This window comes from Chanodichthys erythropterus, chromosome 4 (assembly GCF_024489055.1).
Source record: "Chanodichthys erythropterus isolate Z2021 chromosome 4, ASM2448905v1, whole genome shotgun sequence".
Classification (NCBI taxonomy): Eukaryota; Metazoa; Chordata; class Actinopteri; order Cypriniformes; family Xenocyprididae; genus Chanodichthys; species Chanodichthys erythropterus.
This window is the reverse complement of record NC_090224.1, coordinates 39,290,927-39,314,097: the sequence shown is the minus strand read 5'-3', so window position 1 is coordinate 39,314,097 and position 23,171 is coordinate 39,290,927. Positions and strand designations below refer to the sequence as shown.

Below are 23,171 nucleotides of genomic sequence, written 5' to 3'. Positions count from 1 at the left end.
CTCCGAGCTTATGGAGATCACCCTGAAGCCGAGTCTCTTCAGACGCTGTAACGGAGCAGATGACCTTCAATCTCTCTGATCAATGCCGGAGGAAACGACAGGGATCCAAAGAGTTACAACTTCAACTCAGTGACTTGCTTTTTGTTACGTGAGAAATAGGTACGGAAAGTATTCAGACCCCCTTAACTCGTTGTTATATTGCAGCCATTTTTTCCTCATTAATGTACACACAGCACCCCATATTGACAGAAAAACATTTTTGCAGATTTATTAAAAAAGATAAACTGAAATATCACATGGTCCTAAGTATTCAGACCCTTTGCTGTGACACTCATATATTTAACTCAGGTGCTGTCCATTTCTTCTGATCATCCTTGAGATGGTTCTACACCTTCATTTGAGTCCAGCTGTGTCTGATTATACTGATTGGACTTGATTAGGAAAGCAACACACCTGTCTATATAAGACCTTACAGCTCACAGTGCATGTCAGAGCAAATGAGAATCATGAGGTCAAAGGAACTGCCTGAAGAGCTCAGAGACAGAATTGTGGCAAGGCACAGATCTGGCCAAGGTTACCAAAACATTTCTGCTGCACTTAAGGTTCCTAAGAGCACAGTGGCCTCCATAATCCTTAAATGGAAGACGTTTGGGATGACCAGAGCCCTTCCTAGAGCTGGCCGTCCGAACAAACTGAGCTATCGGGGGAGAAGAGCCTTGGTGAGAGAGGTAAAGAAGAACCCAAAGATCACTGTGGCTGAGCTCCAGAGATGCAGTCGAGAGATGGGAGAAAGTTGTAGAAAGTCCACCATCACTGCAGCTCTCCACCGGGGCTTTATGGCAGAGTGGCCCGATGGAAGCCTCTCCTCAGTGCAAGACAAATGAAGGCCCACCTGGAGTTTGCTAAGATGGTGAGAAATAAGATTCTCTGGTCTGATGAGACCAAGATAGAACTTTTTGACCTTAATTCTAAGTGGTATGTGTGGAGAAAACCAGGCACTGCTCATCACCTGTCCAATACAGTCCCAACAGTGAAGCATGGTGGTGGCAGCATCATGCTGTGGGGGTGTTTTTCAGCTGCAGGGACAGGATGACTGGTTGCAATCGAGGGAAAGATGAATGCGGCCAAGTACAGGGATATCCTGGACGAAAACCTTCTCCAGAGTGCTCAGGACCTCAGACTGGGCCGAAGGTTTACCTTCCAACAAGACAATGACCCTAAGCACACAGCTACAATAACGAAGGAGTGGCTTCACAACAACTCTGTGACTGTTCTTGAATGGCCCAGCCAGAGCCCTGACTTAAACCCAATTGAGCATCTATGGAGAGACCTAAAAATGGCTGTCCACCAACGTTTACTATCCAACCTGACAGAACTGGAGAGGATCTGCAAGGAGGAATGGCAGAGGATCCCCAAATCCAGGTGTGAAAAACTTGTTGCATCTTTCCCAAAAATCTCATGGCTGCTTCAAAAGGGTGCTTCTAATAAATACTGAGCAAAGGGTCTGAATACTTAGGACCATGTGATATTTCACATGCAAAAACGTCAACAATTCTGTGTTTTTCTGTCAATATGGGGTGCTGTGTGTACATTAATGAGGAAAAAAATGAACCTAAAAGATTTTAGCAAATGGCTGCAATATAACAAAGAGTGAAAAATGTAAGGGGGTCTGAATACTTTCTGTACCCACTGTATATATATTATATATATATTATACACACCGATCAGGCATAACATTATGATCACCTTCCTAATATTGTGTTGCTGCCAAAACAGCCCTGACCCGTCGAGGCATGGACTCTTCTAGACCCCTGAAGGTGTGCTGTGGGATCTGCACCAAGATGTTAGCAGCAGATCCTTTAAGTCCTGTAAGTTGTGAGGTGGATCCTTCATGGATCGGACTTGTTTGTTCAGCACGTCCCACAGATGCTCGATTGGATTGAGATCTGGGGAATTTGGAGGCCAAGTCAACACCTCAAACTCGTTGTTGTGCTCCTCAAACCATTCCTGAACCATTTCTGCTTTGTGGCAGGAGCATTATCCTGCTGAAAGAGCCACAGCCACCAGGGAATACTGTTTCCATGAAAGGCTGTACATGGTCTGAACAATGCTTAGGTAGGTGATACGTGTCACAGTAACATCCACATAGATGGCAGGACCCAAGGTTTCCCAGCAGAACATTGCCCAAAGCATCACATTGCCTCCGCCGGCTCACCTTCTTCCCATAGTGCATCCTGGTGCCATGTGTTCCCGGCCAGGCCACCTTCTTCCATTGCTCCGTGATCCAGTTCTGATGCTCACGTGTCCACTGTTTCTGCGGTGGACAGGGGTCAGCATGGGCACCCTGACTGGTCTGCAGCTATGCAGCTCCATACACAACAAACTGATGCACTGTGTATTCTGACACCTTTCTATCAGAACCAGCATTAACTTCTTGAGCAATCTGAGCTACAGGAGCTCGTCTGTTGGATCAGACCACACGGGCCAGCCATCAATGACCCTGTCTCCGGTTCACCACTGTTCCTTATTTGGAGCACTTTTGATAGATACTGACCATTGCAGACCGGGAACACCCCACAAGAGCTGCAGTTTTGGAGATGCTCTGACCCAGTCGTCTAGCATCACAATTTGGTCGTTGTCAAACTCACTCAAATCCTTACACTTGCCCATCTTTTCTGCTTCTAATACATCAACTTCAGTTCAACCCATGTACTAATTCCTCCCTGAAGCTGACGTGTTAATTTAAACTTTAAACATGTAAGTTTATCAAATTAGAGCATAACCATTATGTGTGGAAAGAGTACTTGATAGGCTACTCTATCAAAAGAGTAAACAGAGCTACAAGCCAAGAATACAATTAATACTTTTCTTAAGTGTTTCTTTGAACAAAAGATTAAGTACAAGTACATGCCAAATATAGACTTACTTTTCAGCATAAGCCAAGTACACTTAAGTATAATTTTCTTAAGTATATCTCTGATAAATGCACCTAAAGTATACTCTTTTTTTAGCTAACAGCACACTTGAATAAATGTCTTTTTATGTAAGGCTAGCATTGCTTTCCCTGCTGTGTTTCCCTGAAACCCATCGGCTGAGAAACACTGAGTGCGGCCAGAAAAGTAAGGAATGATCGAGAGACACGGACCACCTCATCCCAGAGTAGATCCCACATTAAATCAGAGCAATAGAGTGAGTGTGTGTAATCAGACTAATGACTTTAAGAACATGTCATTATCTGGCCAGACGACAGGAAAACACGCCATTCTCCAGTCGACGCGAGACTCAAACACTCTACAGAGAGAAATAAACAAGAAGGGAAGATCTGGAGAAAAATTAGATGTGTTCCTTACACAATAACAGCATACAGGTTAAATGATGGTTTTAATTCTTTCTTTATCATAGTATAAACTCAGAGCAGGACACGTCTGTCTGAGTGTGTGTGTGTGTGTGTGTGTGTGTTCTCATGAGGATGAGATATCTCACAGTGTTAGTCAAACCTCGGCCTCACGGTGGCACGTCCACGGGAAAAACAGCTTAAAACAATAAAAAACATTTGTATGTTGGAAATCCCCACACTGATACGAATACACACATGTGTTCTTGTGTTTCTCACCTAGACAACTGCTGGAAAAACCTTAATGAAGATTTGCTCCACGACAATGAAAAATGTGAAAGTAAATAGTGTTACGGAATAATAATGTGTTTCATGTGAAAACCCTGTACATAGTCAGCTCAACATGTGTGTGTTTATGTTGGTTAGTGAAGCTGAGTGAGGAAGATAAGATATTCTTGTGTATCATATGCAGAGGTCACACACACACACACACACACACACACACACACACACACACACACACACACACACACACACACACACACACACACACACACACACACACACACACACACACACACACACACAGGAGTACATTAATCTGAGTTTTCGACCACTTATAAATTACTGCCATGCTGGACACAAGATAAAACAGTGTGTGTTGGTGTTGACCTTGACTAAATTTGAGCTCTCAACACTATCACTAAACACCCCCAGACTTTATCTAACACACACACACACACACACACACACCCTCTAAATCACTCCCCTCACACCTTCTTCCGAACCCCTCCGGGATCTCCTGCCCTGAGGGATCTTGTTTTGGGAGAAGGTGGGAAATCGGCATTCACACTGAGCTGTGAACCCTGGGAAAAGTGTGAGACCTTCTTTAACCAATGGCTAGAGGCGCTCAATGTACTGGTGGTCAAAATATCTTTCACCAGTAGTTGGGGAAACTGAATTATCATCAATACAGGCAATACTTTTAGCATACATTAATAAAGTAAAACATATTTTAACCATGAAAATCATGTCTGTGAATCATGAAAGTAGGAAAAAATCTAATGTAAACGGCCAGATGTGATGAACCTGAAACCACGGCTTCCTTTAGACGATCAGTCGACTAGTCGCTCAGATAACCAAGTAGTCAAATGTATTTGCACATTCATAATTACACATAAAAATACTCCCTATAGTGTGTGAGTTAAACAAATGTACATGTTTTATTCTCCTCGTTGAGTCTTTGTTTAAAGGATTAGTTCACTTCAGAATTAAAACTCACCCTCATGTCATCCAAGATGTTCATGTCTTTCTTTCTTCAGTTGAAAAGAAATGAAGGTTTTTGAGGAAAACATTCCAGGATTTTTCTCCATATAGTGGACTTCACTGGGGTTCAAAGGGTTGAAGGTCCAAATGTCAGTTTCAGTGCAGCTTCAAAGAGCTCTACATGATCCCAGATGAAGATCGTGTCATTCCTCGTCTGGGATCATGTAGAGCTCTTTGAAGCTGCACTGAAACTGACATTTTAATTCAGAAGTGAACTAATCCTTTAAAAATAATTGATTAGGACACTCTTTTTCCCAGTCATCCCAATGGCAAAACTGAATCAATCAACCTGAATTCACTATATTTAAAATACATGACACTTCACAAAACAAGAAAACGAGTCTAGTAAGTCTTTGAGTTGATCAGCTAGTCTGAACCGAAGCCAAAGCCTCCTATTTTCTTCTTATTTCTTGTTCTTAAGAAATTATTTGAGAATATTTCTTTCTTAGACCTTCATAAGAAATGTTAATTTCCTTTTTTCTTAACTAACTGAACATTTCTAGCATGTCAGCAAATTAAAAAAATAATTTTTAAATAAAATGAATAAACAAATAAAAGCTATAGTTAAGAGACAGATCACCAATGAGCATGAAAAGTTCAGATTTTTTGTTAATTAATTAGCCAAATGATTTAGCTGAGAGGGTTAAAACAGCTGAGGGTTTGCGTCCTCAAAGAACATTATTGAAGAACACATCATAAGCCAGAGAAACCACAAAGGAACATGAATGTTATTTGGTTTAGAAGAAATAAAAGAAAAACAACTCCTCAAGTTTAACGACCGTGCTGATATTCAATCATTCACGAGAACTGAAGGATGACCAAAGGAACACGTTAACTCATTCCCTTTGACAACGCTTCCTCAAAAGCTTCAGTTCTGCGCTTTGGCGTGATTTCAGACAATCTGACATTGAATAATTAAAAGTAACCGAGGGCAGGTGTCCAGCTCATTAAGCGAGTCCGTTTGACGTGGCGACTAACGATCCGATCGGGGAAGTGTGGCGCTCTCGAGGGAGGATGAAGACTCCCTCAGGGGTTACGCATAAAGAAAACAAAACCAAAGTGAATCAGGTCTTAAGCTAAAATAAACTGGACTCCAGCAACAGATCCGACTCATCAGTGCCTAATTAAAGGGGACAAGAAATAACAAGCCCACACCAGGGTTTAGAGATGGACTGTGAGCGAGAGAGTGTAATAAAGGGACGTAACATGCCTGGACTCATTAGAAGGGACACGTCTCCGGGGCTTTAGGGGGGCAGCAGGTGGAATATACTCTATACTGTGAGAAATCAAATCCAGACATGAAGAAACAAGCCCTCCTCCTCCCTATCTATTAGCTCGCCTCTGAAATATCATGCAATATTAATCACAGCAGCGTCTCCTCACACCGTCTCAATCCTCAGAGCGAGACGTGTAATGCGTGCGGACGGCCAGTAGAGGCCCTCCAGGTGTGTTTACATTTAGGGTTGATAAAGCTGAAGCAAACAGACGGCCACTATAAAGTCTACAGAGACTGCACCCTACGCGCTCAGAGAAACTGTATCGTCGCAGTGTTTAAAATTCTGTCTCTCACGCTGAAAGACAGACAGAGGCGAGATCAGTCAGGACTCCCAATTAGTCTGAACACAGACGGAGGCTTTCAGTATTCACCGTCACACACACACACACACACACACTGAAGCAGAACGACCCGTCAGATCATACACACACGGCAAACACTGACACACACACACACCCATATTCAACAGTGATTAAAACAATAGAGAAGAGAAGAGAAGAGAAGAGAAGAGAAGAGAAGAGAAGAGAAGAGAAGAGAAGAGAAGAGAAGAGAAGAGAAGAGAAGAGAAGAGAAGAGAAGAGAAGAGAAGAGAAGAGAAGAGAAGAGAAGAGACTGATCATCATATTCAGTAGATGAAATACTACATTAAAACAGCAATAAAAAGCTATTGTATTGGAAAACAAAAGTCCCGTGAAGAAGCTCCACTGACCCAGAGAGACGTTTCACCTGCAGAAAACTCATTTCACATGCAAGGAAACGTTAATAAGAGCCATTACTGTGATGAGTGTGAGCGCTTCATGAGTATGACTGAACTACAACACTTAAAATAAAAAAAACAAGTTGGGTTGAAAATGGACAAACCCAGGGGTTGGGTAAATGTTTGATCAACATGCTGGACAGTTTTATTTAACTCAACTATTGTTTAAAAATTACTATATGTCTGGATTAAAATGAACCCAAAATATGTTGGAAATTAAAAATCAGACACATAATTACTAGAGGCAACAATAATAATCTAAAGGTGAACATTTATTAATAAGCAATTTAATTTTTTTTTGGTTTAATTATTATTCATTAAATTTATTAATAAATATTCATTTATAAACATGTTAATACATGTTCATTTCCAACATATTTTGGTTCATTTTAAGTGAGCAATATAGTCATTTTTAAAGGTGCCATAGAACGTGTTTTTAAAAGATGTAATATAAGTCTAAGGTGTCCCCTGAATGTGTCTGTGAAGTTTCAGCTCAAAATACCCCATAGATTTTTTTTATTCATTTTTTTAACTGCTTATTTTGAGGCATCATTAAATATGCGCCGATTCAGGCTGCTTCCCCTTTAAATCTCGTGCTCCCCGCCCCCGAGTTCTCGACTCTATAATACAGTGCATAAACAAAGTTCACACAGCTAATATAACCCTCAAAATGGATCTTTACAAAGTGTTCATCATGCAGCATATCGGATCATGTAAGTATGATATTTATTTGGATGTTTACATTTGATTCTGAATGAGTTTGATAGCGCTCCATGGCTAAAGCTAACATTACACACTGTTGGAGAGATTTATAAAGAATGAAGTTGTGTTTATGAATTATACAGACTGCAAGTGTTTAAAAATGAAAATAGTGACGGCTCTTGTCTCCGTGAATACAGTAATAAACGGTGGTAACTTTAACCACATTTAACAGTACATTAGCAACATGCTAACAAAACATTTAGAAAGACAATTCACAAATATTACTAAAAATATCATGATATCATGGATCATGTCAGTTATTATTGCTCCATCTGCCATTTTTCGCTGTTGTTCTTGCTTGCTTACCTAGTCTGATGATTCAGCTGTGCACAGATCCAGACGTTAATACTGACTTGTCTAATGCCTTGAACATGAGCTGGCATATGCAAATATTGGGGGCGTACATATTAATGATCCCGACTGTTACGTAACAGTCAGTGTTATGTTGAGATTCGCCTGTTCTTCAGAGGTCTTTTAAACAAATGAGATTTATATAAGAAGGAGGAAACAATGGAGTTTGAAACTCACTGTATGTCATTTCCATGTACTGAACTCTAATTATTTAACTATGCCAAGATAAATTCAATTTTCAATTCTATGGCACCTTTAAACAATATTTGAGTTAAATAAATCTACCCAGCAGGTTGGGCAAACATCTAACCCAATCGCTGGGTTTATCCATTTTCAACCCAGACTGAGTTGTTTTTAACCCAGCAGTTTTATAGTGTGCAGAAAAGCTGAACAGAACCGCTATATTCCCATAAATCAGCTCGGAGTCTGACGGACACACTTACACTAAACCAGCACTGCTTACAAGCAAACATCCATTGTGTTCCTCATACTTTCGTTTAGCAGGCTTGATGCCAGGAATGTGTCAGCACATGGACTTCAGGAGTTACGACAACACAAGTAAACAACAGTTTGAGGTGAAAGTCTTTAGAAGATTGCTTCAGTTTAAAGCCCAATATACTTCAAAGATGAACTGGTGTGACGTCATTTCAAACTAAATCTGGCCAAAGCGAAGTTTGTTTGGAGTTCGTTTCAGAAGTTTGAAACATCGTCAAAGAAAAGTTTGCACTGGCTGGTAAACACCTTCGAACTCCCATTGGTCCATGGTGATGATGTAATAGGTGGCTCGGAGGCTCCACCCTCTTTGAGGTGTAAATCTTCTCCATTTAATTTCTTCTGTTCAGGTGCGAGTAAAAACATGAACACTGGATGGAGAGATGCTTTATAGTAGAAACTGAAATTTAAACTCGACACTGACACTAATTGTTCATGTTTAATACTGTAATACTAGCCTTAAAGCAATCTATTGTATAGTGCTGTATAAATAAACGTGTGTCTGAATCTCAGAACTGCTGCAAACATCCACATCGCTACGATCAGATGCTTTCTGAACTGCTGTTTTCTCACCACTGCCATATTTGTTGTGTGTTTATTTAGTCAAGTTCAGTAGTGTGGATGAAATCAGGATGTTCGCTAACAGTATATCACTGCATATGTATTTCAAACTTCTTTTTACCCACAAGCGACAAAGAACTTCCCCACAAGTATATCGGGGCCTTCTGCATCTCCATGACCTGCTCAGATAAACAAATTCAAAACAAGCCACATCTTCTGATTGGCTGAGAGATTTGCATACCTGATACTCATTGGGCCAAAAGGTGCTGACAGCGAGCTCCGCCTTCATCCAGTCTCTGCCTGTGCAGGAAGTGACGTTCCAGATGGGGTTGGCCAGCGGCCCTTTATTGACCTTCACCAGGATGTTGAGCGTTCCGGGGCTGGAGCCGTCCGGGCAGTACAGCAGATAGTTGAAGTCGATGCAGTGAGTGTCGTTTTCCTTCATCACGGGCAGCTGCAGGCGAGCCTTTTCCCCGTAATCGTGCTGTGAGGTGTCCACCATCATGTACGAGCCTGGAAGAACGGAGAGAGGAAACACATGTGTCATAATGCATTCTGGGATCAAAGAATAAATGACTCTTAAAATCCCAAGATTGCTGCATGACATTACGGCTGAAATATTCCTAAATGAAAGCTGTGTAGATAGAGAACATCAGGAGTCCCAGCACTGAGCCCTGAGGTACCCCGGTGATGAGAGGAGTGCGTCTCGCTAGGACATCATTATAGGATATAAACCAGCAAAGTGCTGACCTGAACAACATTAGAAGTATAAAAAGATTCTTAAAATCCCAAGACTGGTACATGATATTACAGGTGAAATATTCCTAAATGAACTGAATGAAGGACGTGTGAAACTGAACTGAATAAGATGCCCGCTTAGGTTTTGAACCAGACTTTGTGTTGTAGTAAAACAAAACTAAAGAGTAAAGCAAATTTCACAAAGCCACACCAAGGGATGTACAAAATGTTGAGTGAGTATCACTTGCTAAAGAAAACAAATTGCTTGAGAAATCATGTGGGATTCGTGCTAGATATAAACTCAGACATGAGGAATACTTCTGAGCTTCAGAATCAAAGACTCGTACTCTTGGCAGTTCGCCGTGTGCTGATTACAGAACGCTTTCATAATCACTCCACCGGAGAAATGGTTTCCAGCTATCGGCCAAGTCGGACAGGGCCATATAGGATCTGGTTCCAGTTCTTTAAGCATGTGATTGCACTGAGAGGAAACGATTTCAAATCCCAAGCGCCCACAGGATGGACATCAGGCAGCGAGAGGACAGACTTCACCACCATTTGTGCAAATGAACATACATCTGTTCATCTGTCTCCATGGCCAGAACGAGAGATGACCAGCTCTCTCTCTTTCTCTCTCTCTTCTTTGATCCTCATCTTCTGTCAGTTGTTAGACATAAAGTCTACATGAAATCCATCCATCTCCTGCCTAAATAAACGCCGCTGGCCATGTTGTGTGCAGCTCATCAGGTGCATGTTATTCCAGATTCTTTCAAGTTTAATCATTTTCTCTGTCTCTGAAACTACTTTTGACTATTTTGTTCTGATGTAACCATTAGTCATGTGGGTGGAGGAAAATAATCTTACATAAAACATCGAGTCCAGTCTCTCGGCTGCACTCACGACCATCTCAGATAAAAACACACACCTGTGAGCGCAGACTGGATGTTTATAAAACAAAATTATTCATCAATACATTCTTAAATAAATTATAGCATCCGATGGGACTGCTCATGTTTTATGAATAGTATGTTTTATATTCACTACTGTTCAAAAGTTTGGGCTCAGTAAGATTTTCTTTTTAAAGAATTTATCATTTATGAACATTTTTGATGCATTAACACTAGCACTACCAGAATTCTATAACTACTAGAACTGCCAATAGCGGTCATTTTGACTGTTCATACCAGACAGCAGTGAATGTCATTTTTGTCATGTTATATTTACTTCAAAGCTTCTATGGTCATGTTTTATGAAAAATGTGGGGTAATTTAAGCATACATAATATAATATGTTTGTGATATTATTGTGTAAGAGCTACTAGACCTCCCACAAAAGTGCATGCCGCAATTTGCTTTCCGCAGTTTGCATCCGGCAAGCTGGAGATCAATGTTTTTCACCGCAGTTAAAATGTTGTTTTTGAAAGTCAAAATGTCAACAAATATAAAATGAAGCAGAATATTTCGTTAGATAAAAACATATTGTGAATTTTGGAAATGATTACATCTGTCTTTATTCAATACATTTTGACTTTTGGAGTTTACAATGCTTTAGCATTATCGGAAATGTTTGGACCACACGAATCGGAAACAATTTTATGCAGCCTCTAATGAAATCTAGAAAATCTTTTTTTACGAACCGGAATTATCTCTGAATCACTCTCAGAATCAGTGTCAGACGAACTGTCAAGAGACCAAGAGACATCGCTCTCTGCTCCTCCATCATCAATGTTCTCAAGCAAGGATAAAACCTCAGTGACAGTCATTTTCTTTCTTGTTGCCATTTTGACGGTAAAGCTAAGTTTTAGCTTAGCAAAAGCACACAAAACTGCCAGAGAAAGGTTGCTAGGCAACGGCTACGCACATCTTTAACGGCGGGAAAAAGCGCTGAGGAGATACAACGCCTGTAATATGTGCGGTCAAATTGACCGCTATGGCCATTCAAGGTAGAAATACTCAGAACTCTTTTGTGTTTTGTAATTTTAATAAAATAACAATGTTAAAATAAAATTTACATTAATTTAAGAAAAGTCATGGAACTGTAGTTATATGGGTTTTATTTCAACAAAGTTATTACATTGCAAATCTTTAAAACGGTCAAAATGACTGCCTTGGTAGTTCTAGTGTTAAATTGATCAAAAGTGACAGCAAAGGCATTTATAATGTCACAAAAGATCAAATAAATGCTGTTTGAACTTTCTATTCATCAAAGAATCCTGAAAAATAAAATGCATCAGTTTCCACAAAAATATGAACTGTTTTCTACATCAATAATAATCATAAAAGTTTCAAATCAGCATATTAGAATGATTTCTGAAGGATCATGTGACACTGAAGACTGGAGTAATGATGCTGAAAATTCAGCTTTGATCACAGGAATAAATTATACTTTACTATATATTCACATAGAAAACATCTCTTTTTTTAAAAATTATTATTATAATTATTATTTGAACGCTGGTGTATTTTATCGTATAATGAGGCTGTGATTTAACCTCTTCTCCATATCATGCATCAACAGTATATTACAGTAAATCCCAATGCTAGTAAATCCTAATGTCCACACTGTGGACATTAAATGAGTTGTGAATGAAGTTTCATGTTGTCTTTGACGATATATTCTCAGAATAATATTATTTCCACAGTTTTATCAGTAACAGCTGAACATCAGTCTGCTGTAAGTGTTTTGAAACACTGTCTTTCATTTCCATTGAAATAGCAAATGTCTAAAGCAGTGATCATTTAGATACAGGGAAAGCCGGTTTATTCAGGAGACAGATGTAATGGTGGAAGTTTCATTTGGGCTTTATTTGCAGATGAGGCACATCCATGAGCTCTACTAGGAGCTGCTCTTCTCTGTGAGAACATCTGTTTCTCTTTCTCTCTCTCTCTCTACAGGTTTGGGTGAGCTCTGGGTGAAAGAAAGCCTCTTGCTTTTATAATACAGAGTTTGGATCAGTCCGTCGGGATGCGGGAGACGGCGGATCAAATGCAAATTGGCCAAGATCTGCTGGCAACCCTACAATTTATATCTATCTCCTGATTCCACTGCAAAACTGACGAGCTTCACACAGGATTTTGAAAATCTCCAACACAAATGAGAGTCCTGACTGGTTAGACTAACGCCTGCATTTACTCATTCACTTATTTCCTTCACACTTTCATCACTGTGAAAATATTGAAACTATGTAGAGAAGAATGCATAAATATTTAACAACTACCTGTCCTTTCTGTGTCTACAGCAACACTCTGCAGTATGTAGTGTGCATACTTATATAATCGTATATTCCCTGTGTACATTTGTCAAAATATGCAGTGTGAATATCATTTATAGCCATACTAAAAGAAACAATGGATAATTCACCTCAGAACTTGCAAATAAATGAAAGGAAGCAAGAGTGTTCAAACTGTGAACTAACAAATGTGTTCTATGACAAAGACTGTTTCAGTAAATGTGCTTTAATTATGTTAAAATGGTGTAATATTCATGAATTTGATTATGTACTCCATTTCATTGTGAGTGCAGTGCCCCTGCAGAGACTCCGCCCACATGCTCCTCTGATTGGCTGTGATTTTGGATTGATTTGGTTGCGAGTTCAGTGTGCTTGCAGAGACTCCGCCCACATGCTCCTCTGATTGGCTGCGATTTTTGATTGATTTGGTTGCGAGTGCAGTGTGCTTGCAGAGAAACTCCGCCCACACTCTCTTCTGATTGGCTGTGATTTCTGATTGATTTGGTTGCGAGTGCAGTGTGCTTGCAGAGAAACTCCGCCCACACTCTCTTCTGATTGGCTGTGATTTCTGATTGATTTGGTTGCGAGTGCAGTGTGCTTGCAGAGAAACTCCGCCCACACGCTCCTCTGATTAGAATCATTATATGCAAATATTACACCACAGAATGACACTGTTGCTGAATCACAATCAAGTATTTCAGAGAGAGCTGTAATAAGGTTAATGCATCCTGTGCAAACAGGAAGTTAAACGATCAGCTGTGCGTCTCAGGTAAGTGAACTTGCGCCTTACAGCTGGATCACAGAGCAATTGCGAATGCAGCGGGAATGACTGGATCGGCTCCCGGGGAAAGCAGAGCGCTCACAGCGAGACACTAATGACTGCAGGTGAGAACAGCCATGTGTGTGTCAGGAGGTGTGTGTGTCCCGCCGCTTCCTCTATAAACGCCCGTTGGGTAATCATTCATTTCTTCCCAAAGGTCAAAGGTCGTACTGGCGTATCCAGATGGCACCATCGCTCAGCCAAGAGTTACTGGCAGAAAATGAAAGGAGTTCATGAGTGATTTTTGATTTATGTAAGCGCTGCCTTATGAACACGTGCAGCAGAGCTCGGAGAAGGTTTGTGTGCGCCGCTCGTTAATCACTTCAGTGTAACGAAGAAGAAAACGACGAGAGCGGCGGCAGAAGGCTCGACACATTAGACGGGCGAGTTTGGCCGGCTCTCAAAGCCACAAGAACACATGAACACGAGTGCTCCACACAAGCCCGGATCTGAGGTTGGGTTAGCGAGTGCAGAGCGTGGTTTATGTTAGTGCGCAGCCCAGCGCTGGACAGAGAACTAAACCACCACACCACTAATGACACACATCTACACCCAGATCAACCTCAAACCTCACCACTGGCGCTAGTGAGCACACTCGCTGTCCACATAGGGAGCATCAGCAGAAATGGAACTCAAGATGACTGATTTGAAACGCTCTTCATGGGCAACACAATCAAAGCTAAATACGTTAATAAATATAAAGAGTACACACTTAAACGTTTTTAATACTTTTTTTTAGTGGTCGAATGATATATATTTTTTGATAACCGATACTGATATCCAAAAGAGAGGGAAGGCTATATGATATCACGCTATTTAATTTAAAGATATTAAAGGCATAATAATTTATGGAAAAACATTTATATTTATTTTAAATAAGATTTTCTAAATTAGAAATAAATCAGGGTCATTGACGAATAAGGTTTTTAAAAGTGTAAAAAAAAAAGTCACTTGGTTTAACCAAAATTTTGGTTCCACTGAATGATGATATTTTCAATCAATGCTAACAGGCTGATATCTAGCAAAAGCACAATCAAACCTTTTATATTTAGTACAAGTTTTTAAATATTATAAAATTTTCCATGTTTTATAGCGGTTGCACCAAATGACCCGATGTTTCGGGACATGCGTATGATCAAGTGAAAACATGAATTTATCAAATTTAGTTACTTTACTCCATGACCATGTGGTCCTTTGCAGGTGTCTGAATGATGTCACATCCTGTCACATGATATTGATCACATGACTTGATCCAAAATGGTCTCTTTATATCGGTTACTCCGAATGACATCAATGAAATTCATTTTTCCGGACATTCTTTCTCATAACAAATCAACGACTTCTACACATAATTTTAACACCATTTTGCACTATGTTGATATATGATGTTATAAAATCATGCCAGAATAAAAAATACATACATTTATTACATTTTAACATATTTTAATCACAAATAAATTGATGTATTGGCCTTTGGATGGTTAAACCGAATGACACTTCAGAATCTTTAAAATACCTTTATATGTAGCAAAATATAATTAAAATTCAAAAAAAGAGATCTAGTTGTACTACCTTACACACTTTTGATGTCATATCTTTGCTTTTTATTATTATTATTTAGACCTTTGGACAGAAAAATGACCTGTCACATCATTGACCCGTCAATTTAAAAAAAAAAACGTAATAAATAAATCTGTAAAATGCTAATGAAGATGGAGAATGGCGCTCAGATGCTGGTGTTCTCAGTGCTTTCAAAATAAAAGTCTTGCATCCTCCACAATGTATCGTTGCCTTGGCCAAAGAGTGTCTGTGATGTTTTGTGAGTGAAATTCACTTTGAAATAACAGGAATATTCAGATTTCTCCTCAGTGAAAGGTTTAACAGCTGTGATTGATTGGCCATCGTTGTCGCAGCTTTGCACGTAATGGAGGATATTTGTCAAAGTTTTCGACACAGACGCGTTTGCCGCTAGTAAAACTGTCTCTATCGATCCGGTGGGATCATCACTGCAAATTTGCCGCAAATGTAGTGCAAGTTATCTGCAAAGAAACAGTTTTATTGCAGTACGTTTTATTGGACAACAATCTGCATACGCCCCTGAGTGCAAGGTGATGTCATCGATATTTCTGTTCTGTTTTTGCAGAAAGAAAGAATTTAAATGCATGTACTGTATCTGCTAAAAGTGCACTTGCACACGGATGAGCGTAAAGCTAATAGACATGGACTAAAAGCCACAAAACTCCAATTTCATGGACTCTCTGAAGAATGGATTAGCTTGTGAGCTTTAAAAGACAGCAATTTACAGAGCTGCTTCACACAGAGGAAAATAGGGCAGCAGTTTTAAGAAAGTCTGAGACAGCAAAAAAGGACATTTACAATAACAACAACAACAAAAAAAAAACATTTCTCTCAAAAAGTAATTCAGCAAAGCTCACAAAAACACCACAAAATAACAACAGAAGACTCCCATTTCAGTTTGAACTCTTGCTCATTTCACATTTCTTAAAGGCACAGCCGCAAAAAAATGACCCGTTAATTCAAATGGTCCCTTTTTGGTCCAACAAAACACTTTATAAACATTATCAGCAGACCTAAAAGAGAGAGACCCCTTTAAATCAAGAGGTTGAGAAATAAGCAAAGATATTGGGAAACAAGAACGTGAGTAACAGAGAAGGAAACCACCAGCCATTACGTCAACTATTGATGATCTGATGTAAAACAGATCTGGCTCCAGAGGGTGTAGGAGTTGGATGTGAGCACACAGAGTGAATGTCAAATGTGCAGCACATTATAGCGTGCTCAGAGGTCTGATGCTAAAGTCACTCCTCAGTGGAATCAGAGCATGACTGAGCAGAAAAAACTTGTTCTTGTTACACACTGTTACAGAATTCAGCCTCGACGTGTGCCAAAACCACACCGCGTCAACAGCCCTGAATCCCACACACGCCGACACACCCAGAACACTCGCGAGAGAGAGAGAAGAAACACTTTTATATGGTTTTGAACCATAATTTAGCTTTACATGCACCATTTTCCTCCATGTGTCGCTGAGACAAAACCTGAACACTTCAATCAAACACAAAAATGCGTCGGTGGCACTTGAGGAACTGATTATTATATAATCTAATGCAGTAAAGTGGGGTCCGCGTCATTTCATTCTGCAATACCTGACCTTAAAACAACATTAAAACCAAGCATGAAGTAAACATATTTAAAATACAGTTTTACAAATTACTTTGAGATTCAATTCATTTTTCTTCAGTAGCCTTTAGCATATATCTCCATCTGACTCATTAGCACAGCTCCACGTTACACCGAATGACCTGAAAATATAAGCTGATCTCTCTCAACATTCAGAGAGAAACAGACCTGTCAAACGCAGCCCATCCCGAGCTCTCTTTGATTGCTCATGAAATGTGAATAGCTGAAATGGGCTGTTGGGTTTTTGGCAGTGATGTAAAAATGTGGGCATTCACATTCAGATCCCTGCCGTGAGAGAGAGAGAGAGAGAGAGAGAGAGAAGGGCCGGTCTGGACCCGGAGCGCATCTGCTGTTCACGGAGGAAACGCTCGCACAATGTGAGATGTGAGAAAAATAAACCCTCTGAATGCATTTATAATGTGAGTGTTTTACTATAATCTCACAGTTACAATAAAACACTGGCATCAAAACAAAAATGAAACAAAGCAAGATTTCCTGCATTTGTTTTATATTATTTTGATTTCACAGCAGTGAAAAATGTAAAGAATTTCCCAGAATAAACGGAAGAGAAAAGCATAGCAGTCATTATCCGTAAACAGGCTGATGAATAGATGAGAGGTGTCAAAACACACTGACGCTCTCAACAAGATGGCTGACAGAAGACACTCAAGATGGCTGTCACACTTCCCCCAACACTCGCGACCGAATCTCAGAGCGCCCACGCCACCTCTGCAGCACATCAGTCCGAACAGCGGCGCTGGGATTTTCCGGGCCGGCGCGGCGTCCTCTCCTTCATGCGGTGACCCACATTAACAGGAACGGTCCCTTTTGTCAGGCGAACTCTGGCCAGGAGATGTAGAGCGGAAAGCTCCGTCAGCTCCGTCCTTTAACGCTCACCGTAACTCAAGACCTTCAAAAGCACATGACCAGTCGTTTTCAGAAGCAGGACGGTTTAGTAGTTTATAAAATGTAACTTTTTAGAGGGGAACATTACAAATCACTACATCACACAGCCTTAAATGTGCGGTTCATTTCAACAAACATCACTCGATAGTGTTCACAGAAGTTCCTGCATGCCATACGCATTACTTTATTTTATTTAATTATAAATTGCATTTATGTAAATACTGCAGTTCATCACTTATGTAAATTAGGGTGCGGTGTTTAGTGAAAAGAGACGTGTTAAAGTGTTAGTTCAGCCAAAAATTACATTTCTGCCATTAATTTCTCTCCCTCATGCCATTCCACATTCCTTCATTCATCTTCAGAACACAAACTAAGATATTTTTGGTGAAATCTGAGAGGTTTATTACAATATAATCAAGACTTTCAAAGTCCAGAGAGGAACTAAAGACATCATTAAAACAGTCATGTGACTGCAGTGGTTCAACCTTAATGTTATGAAGAGACGAGAATACTTTTTGTGCTCAAAAACAAAACAAAAATAGTGACTTTATTAAACATATCCTCTTCTTTTCTGTATCATTCTCATAGGGTGGTGGTTAAATTGCTGTCAGACAGCTCCCAGATTTCATCAAAAATATCTTAATTTGTGTTCTGAAGATGAACGAAGGGTGTGGAACGACATGAGGGGGAGTAATTAATGACATATATTTTATTTTTGGGTGAACTAACACTTTAATGTACTGTCAACATAAATGAGATCACTGTTTTTTTTAATAAACTGCACTAGCGGATATAATTAAAAAGCTACTGCTCGTTAAGTAGGACTAATATATGATTTTTTTCCAAGTACCCACAATCATGCAACGCTCATACCACGAGACGCTGAAAATTCAAAAGTGTTGTAATAAGGTTGATTCTGTGATGTTAAAATACATTTTTGCCAGATGTGTGTCTGTCGCAGGTCCACACAGACTAACAATGGAAAAAGCAGATGTTTCTTCTCGTTGCATACAAATTAGTGTCAGTGTTGATAGGGATTTTTTTATCAACACTTGCAGTGCAGTCCAACACTTTTTCCAAGAAGTCGTCTGACTGCAGTGTGGATGAGTATCATGCATCATGGCAAAATACTGTTTCCCATGAACTGCTGGAAATATGGAGCTGAGGCAGTGTGTGGGACGTGCAGAACATGACAGTAAAATAAAGCAGATAGTGTGGAGGTTGAGGGAGTGCTGTGAATGCCATTTATACTGGGATCCTCCCTGCGCCGCAGTAACCTTCACTCCACTCCAGCCCGAAGTACACTTCAGCCGTCACACAGCGCCGGCCGTCTTCAGCAGGGTTTACAGCTGGAGATCCGGGTGTGCAGAAAGCACCGTGACAATCAGTGTTTGTTCATAAGCATCCCGAGGCCGATCCATGAGGCGGATCTCCGCGCCCTCAGCTGAGACGTCCCAATTTTACATCTGAGCAGTTTCATAAAGAGCTCCATCTCCACATAAACAAACGCTTTTGCTGTTTATGACAGCAGGAAGGTGGCCAAACGTGGGGGTCTTCTAGAGTTACTGAGACTGTCCAGCATTTATTCCATCAAGGTGTTTTTAAGAACAAGGCCTTTTCCCAAACCCATGACCTCTAGATCAAAAGAGTTCAAGAAGATTTCAATCCCACTGAAGATCAGCACAAACTATCGGGAGGTGGATCACATGAGCTTCAGCGTCTGTATTCCGTCGGGATCACCAGCTATCCTTGAGAAGGGTTGTTTTTCACCGCACAACACTATCAGTGCGAACGGCCCTTAAGGCAGAATGATACGGAAAACAGAAGCAGCATCTACTGTGAGTGTGCGCCTCCACATCTCATCCTCTCCGGGTTTGTGTTCACTTACTGTTTCAATGAGTCACTCAGCCACGGCGTCCAAACGACTCCCTGCAGGACTGAGACATCAGAGACATCAGCATGAGGAAACGCATCACGCAAACACGCCTGCGTCACGTTATCAAACGCTTTCTGATGGCACAGACTGAGGAGAGGACTGAACGAATGATGAACCTCTGTGACACATTCCCTCTATTCCCTTATCCGTCTCTCCATCAACCTCTCTCTTTCCTGTCTATCCTTCTGTCCATCTTTCGGTTTTGCTCTCCTGTCCAGTTTTGTCCACATTTTCATCTCTTTCTGTGCATCTCTCTGTCTTTTCCCTTCCATCTGTCTCATTTTTCCCATGTCTATCTTTCTGTCCACATTTCTATCTTTTTCTGTCCATCTTATGTTTTGTCCTCCTGTCCAATTTTGTCCACATTTTCGTCTCTTCCTATCTAATTTTGTCCACATTTCTGTCTCCATTTCTCTGTCTTCTCCCTTCCATCTGTCTCACTTTCCCGTGTCCATCTGTCCACATTTCTGTCATTCCTGACTATCTTTTTGTCTTGTCCTCCTGTCCATTTTTGTCCACATGTCTGTCTCGTTCTGTCTTTCCTTTTCCCTTTCCATTCTTCTCTTTTTCCTGCATATCTTTGTCCACATTTCTGTCTTTTACTGTCCATCTCTCTGTGCACTTTCCGTTTCCATCCTCGTCTTTCCATTTTCTATTCTTCTGTCCTCATTTCTGTCTCTTCATGTCCAATTTTGTCCATATTTTCATCTCTTTCTGTCCATCTCTCTGTCTTTTCCCTTTCCCATCTTCTCATTTTCCCCGTCCATATTTCTGTCCACATCTTTTACTGTCCATCTTTTGTTCTCCTGTCCAATTTTGTCCACATTTGTCTCCTTCTGTCCATCTCTCTGTATTTTCCCTTCCATCTGTCTCGCTTTCCCACATCTATCTTTCTGTCCAGATTTCTGTTATTCATGTCCATCTTTCGGTTTTGCTCTCTTGTCCAGTTTTCAGTCTCTTTATGTCCAATTTTGTCCATATTTTCATCTCTTTCTGTCCATCTCTCTGTCTTTTCCCTTTCCCATCTTCTCACTTTCCCTGTCTATATATACGTCCACATTGCTGTCATCCCTGACCATTTTTTGTCTTGTCCTCCTGTCCATTTTTCTCCACATTTTTGTCTCGTTCTGTCTGTCCTTTTCCCTTTCCATCCTTCTCTCTTTTTCCTGCATATCTTTGTCCATGTTTTTGTCTTGTTCTCCTGTCCAATTTTTGTCCACATTTGTCTCTTTCTGTCCATCTCTCTGTACTTTCCCTTCCATCTGTCTCACTTTCCCTTGTCTATCTTTCTGTCCGCATTTCTGTCGTTCCTGATCATCTTTTTGTCTTGTCCCCCTATCCATTTTTGTCCACATTTGTCTCCTTCTGTCCATCTCTCTGTATTTTCACATCCCATCTTCCATCTGTCTCACTTTCCCACATCTATCTTTCTGTCCACATTTCTGTTATTCATGTCCATCTTTCGGTTTTGCTCTCTTGTCCAGTTTTCAGTCTCTTTATGTCCAATTTTGTCCACATTTTCATCTCTTTCTGTCCATCTCTCTGTCTTTTCCCTTTCCAATCTTCTCACTTTCCCCATCTATATTTCTGTCCACATTTCTATCTTTTTCTGTCCATCTTTTTGTTTTGTCCTCCTGTCCAAATTTGTCCGCATTTCTGTCTCTTTCTGTCCATCTCTGTATTTTCCCTTCCATCTGTCTCGCTTTCCCGTGTCCATCTTTGTGTCCACATTTCTGTCTCTTCCTGTCCATCTTTTTTGTCTTGTCCTCCTGTCCTATTTTTCCCACATTTCCATCTGTTCCTGTGCAGTTTTGTCCATATTTGTCTATTCTTGTCCAATTTTGTCCACCATCTCTCTGTGTATTTTCCCTTTCCGTCCTCTTCTCTTTCCACTGTCTTTATTTCGGTCCACATTTCTGTCCATCTCTTCTCTCTTTTCCCTGTCCATCTTTCTGCTGAAAAGGCATTTCTGTTAATTCCCTGATATCAAAATCAAGTAATCACAAAAATGTCCCATCTTTCTCGCCTTTAGAAGAGAGGCATGTCGGACGAGAGTCCTCTAAACAGTGTTCACAACCGAGAGACTGCGGCACACGAGCAAACGCAGTGATAAATAAACCTCGATAAATGCATGACTATTAAATGCAGTAAAAAAAGTATATATACAGTATATCATTTTGTTCATTTGCTCAAATGTGTTCATCATCCAGACGCCTCAAGCGAGATGCACCAGCTATTTTCATAAAAGCCTGACAAAAGCTGTAATGTTCTCCTTTAGGTCCTCTTCTAGTGAACCCCTACCTGACTGAAAGCAAGGGCTGACGACCTTCTCTGTTCTCCTGCCTTGATTAATAACTTAATATCTTATTAATTAGGGAATTTAGCTGAGAGTGAAATGCTTTAATTTCCCTGAGCAGAATCTGCTGTCTGAAAACGAGTGATTAAGCGGCAGAGAGGTGAGAAGTGAAGGTCGCAACGCTCCGTTCTCCCCTCTCATTCGTGTCTTCTTTGAGCGCATTTAAAAAGCTTAATTGTGTCACGTATGACAGTCCTTTGACCAAAGCCTTTTTTCCAGCCTTCGGCACTTTGCACGTTTTGTCATGTAAATGGCAGAGTATTTCCAGATCCCATCCGGAGTGTGTTCAGAGAGCAGGAACAGCGGCTGAAGGAAGATTAATGTTCTGTTACCTGCCTATTTTCTCTCAACTTGCTCAGTTCTCCAGTAATGGCTTTTACCCTGACACGATAAGACGGCGCTGCAAATTTGTTCAAATGTTAGCAGCCCATTAAAACATTCCTAAATCTGCCGTACTGTTTAAACAAGCCCAGGGGCAGATAAAACCCTGTATTTTCTTTCTCGTGTTTCGCTCTGTGTTCCCTCAAACTGGAGATCGCCCCTCTTGCCCCAGATTCTCCAGCTATGAGGTTAGTGCATGTGATGGGATCTGGTTTAGTCCAGCGTGTGTGATGGACTCACCCTGGGGCAGGTCAGAGGGCAGGTACGGCACTTCCTGAGCGCTGACGTGTGTCCAGTCGAAGTCGTCGTACAGATCCTGCTGGTAGTCGCACTGTGCCGGGCCGTCGTCGAAGGTGCAGCCGCCTAGAAGAGACAATCATTACATGAGCGAGAACTCAAACACAGAGACAACTTCATTAGTACAGAACACACACTCACTGTTGATGACTTTATGTGAATGAGATGGACACACACAGCGGGTCTGAAAGTCTGTGACCAATAATGAAAATGCACACAGATTTCATTTTTCGATTTTTTTTTTTCACATGGTCGACCGATATTGTTTTTTCAATGGCCGATATCTTAGAAAGTAGGGTGGCCGATAAAAGCCAATCTATAGGCCTATTTATTTACTTTATATTTATCTGAATTCATATTTAATAAATTAGAAATAAATAATTTGAAAATTAATTAAAAATAATTTTTTATGCCAACTTACTCTAGATAGTACAGAAGAGGATAAGGG

The 23,171-nt window shown here is 40.5% G+C and overlaps 1 protein-coding gene across 4 annotated transcripts in view; it reads right to left on the bottom strand.

Annotated features, from left to right (window-relative positions):
- Nucleotides 1-23,171, bottom strand: part of ptprk (protein tyrosine phosphatase receptor type K) — a 177,196-nt gene that overhangs the window by 110,160 nt on the left and 43,865 nt on the right. For all 4 annotated transcript variants that reach the window (XM_067384979.1, XM_067384977.1, XM_067384981.1 and 1 more), the window contains exons 2-3: nucleotides 22,667-22,789; nucleotides 9,101-9,372 (exon numbers count right to left, since the gene is read on the bottom strand). In XM_067384979.1, the coding sequence (XP_067241080.1) occupies nucleotides 9,101-9,372; nucleotides 22,667-22,789 (395 nt within the window). The remainder of the gene's footprint in view (nucleotides 1-9,100; nucleotides 9,373-22,666; nucleotides 22,790-23,171) is intronic.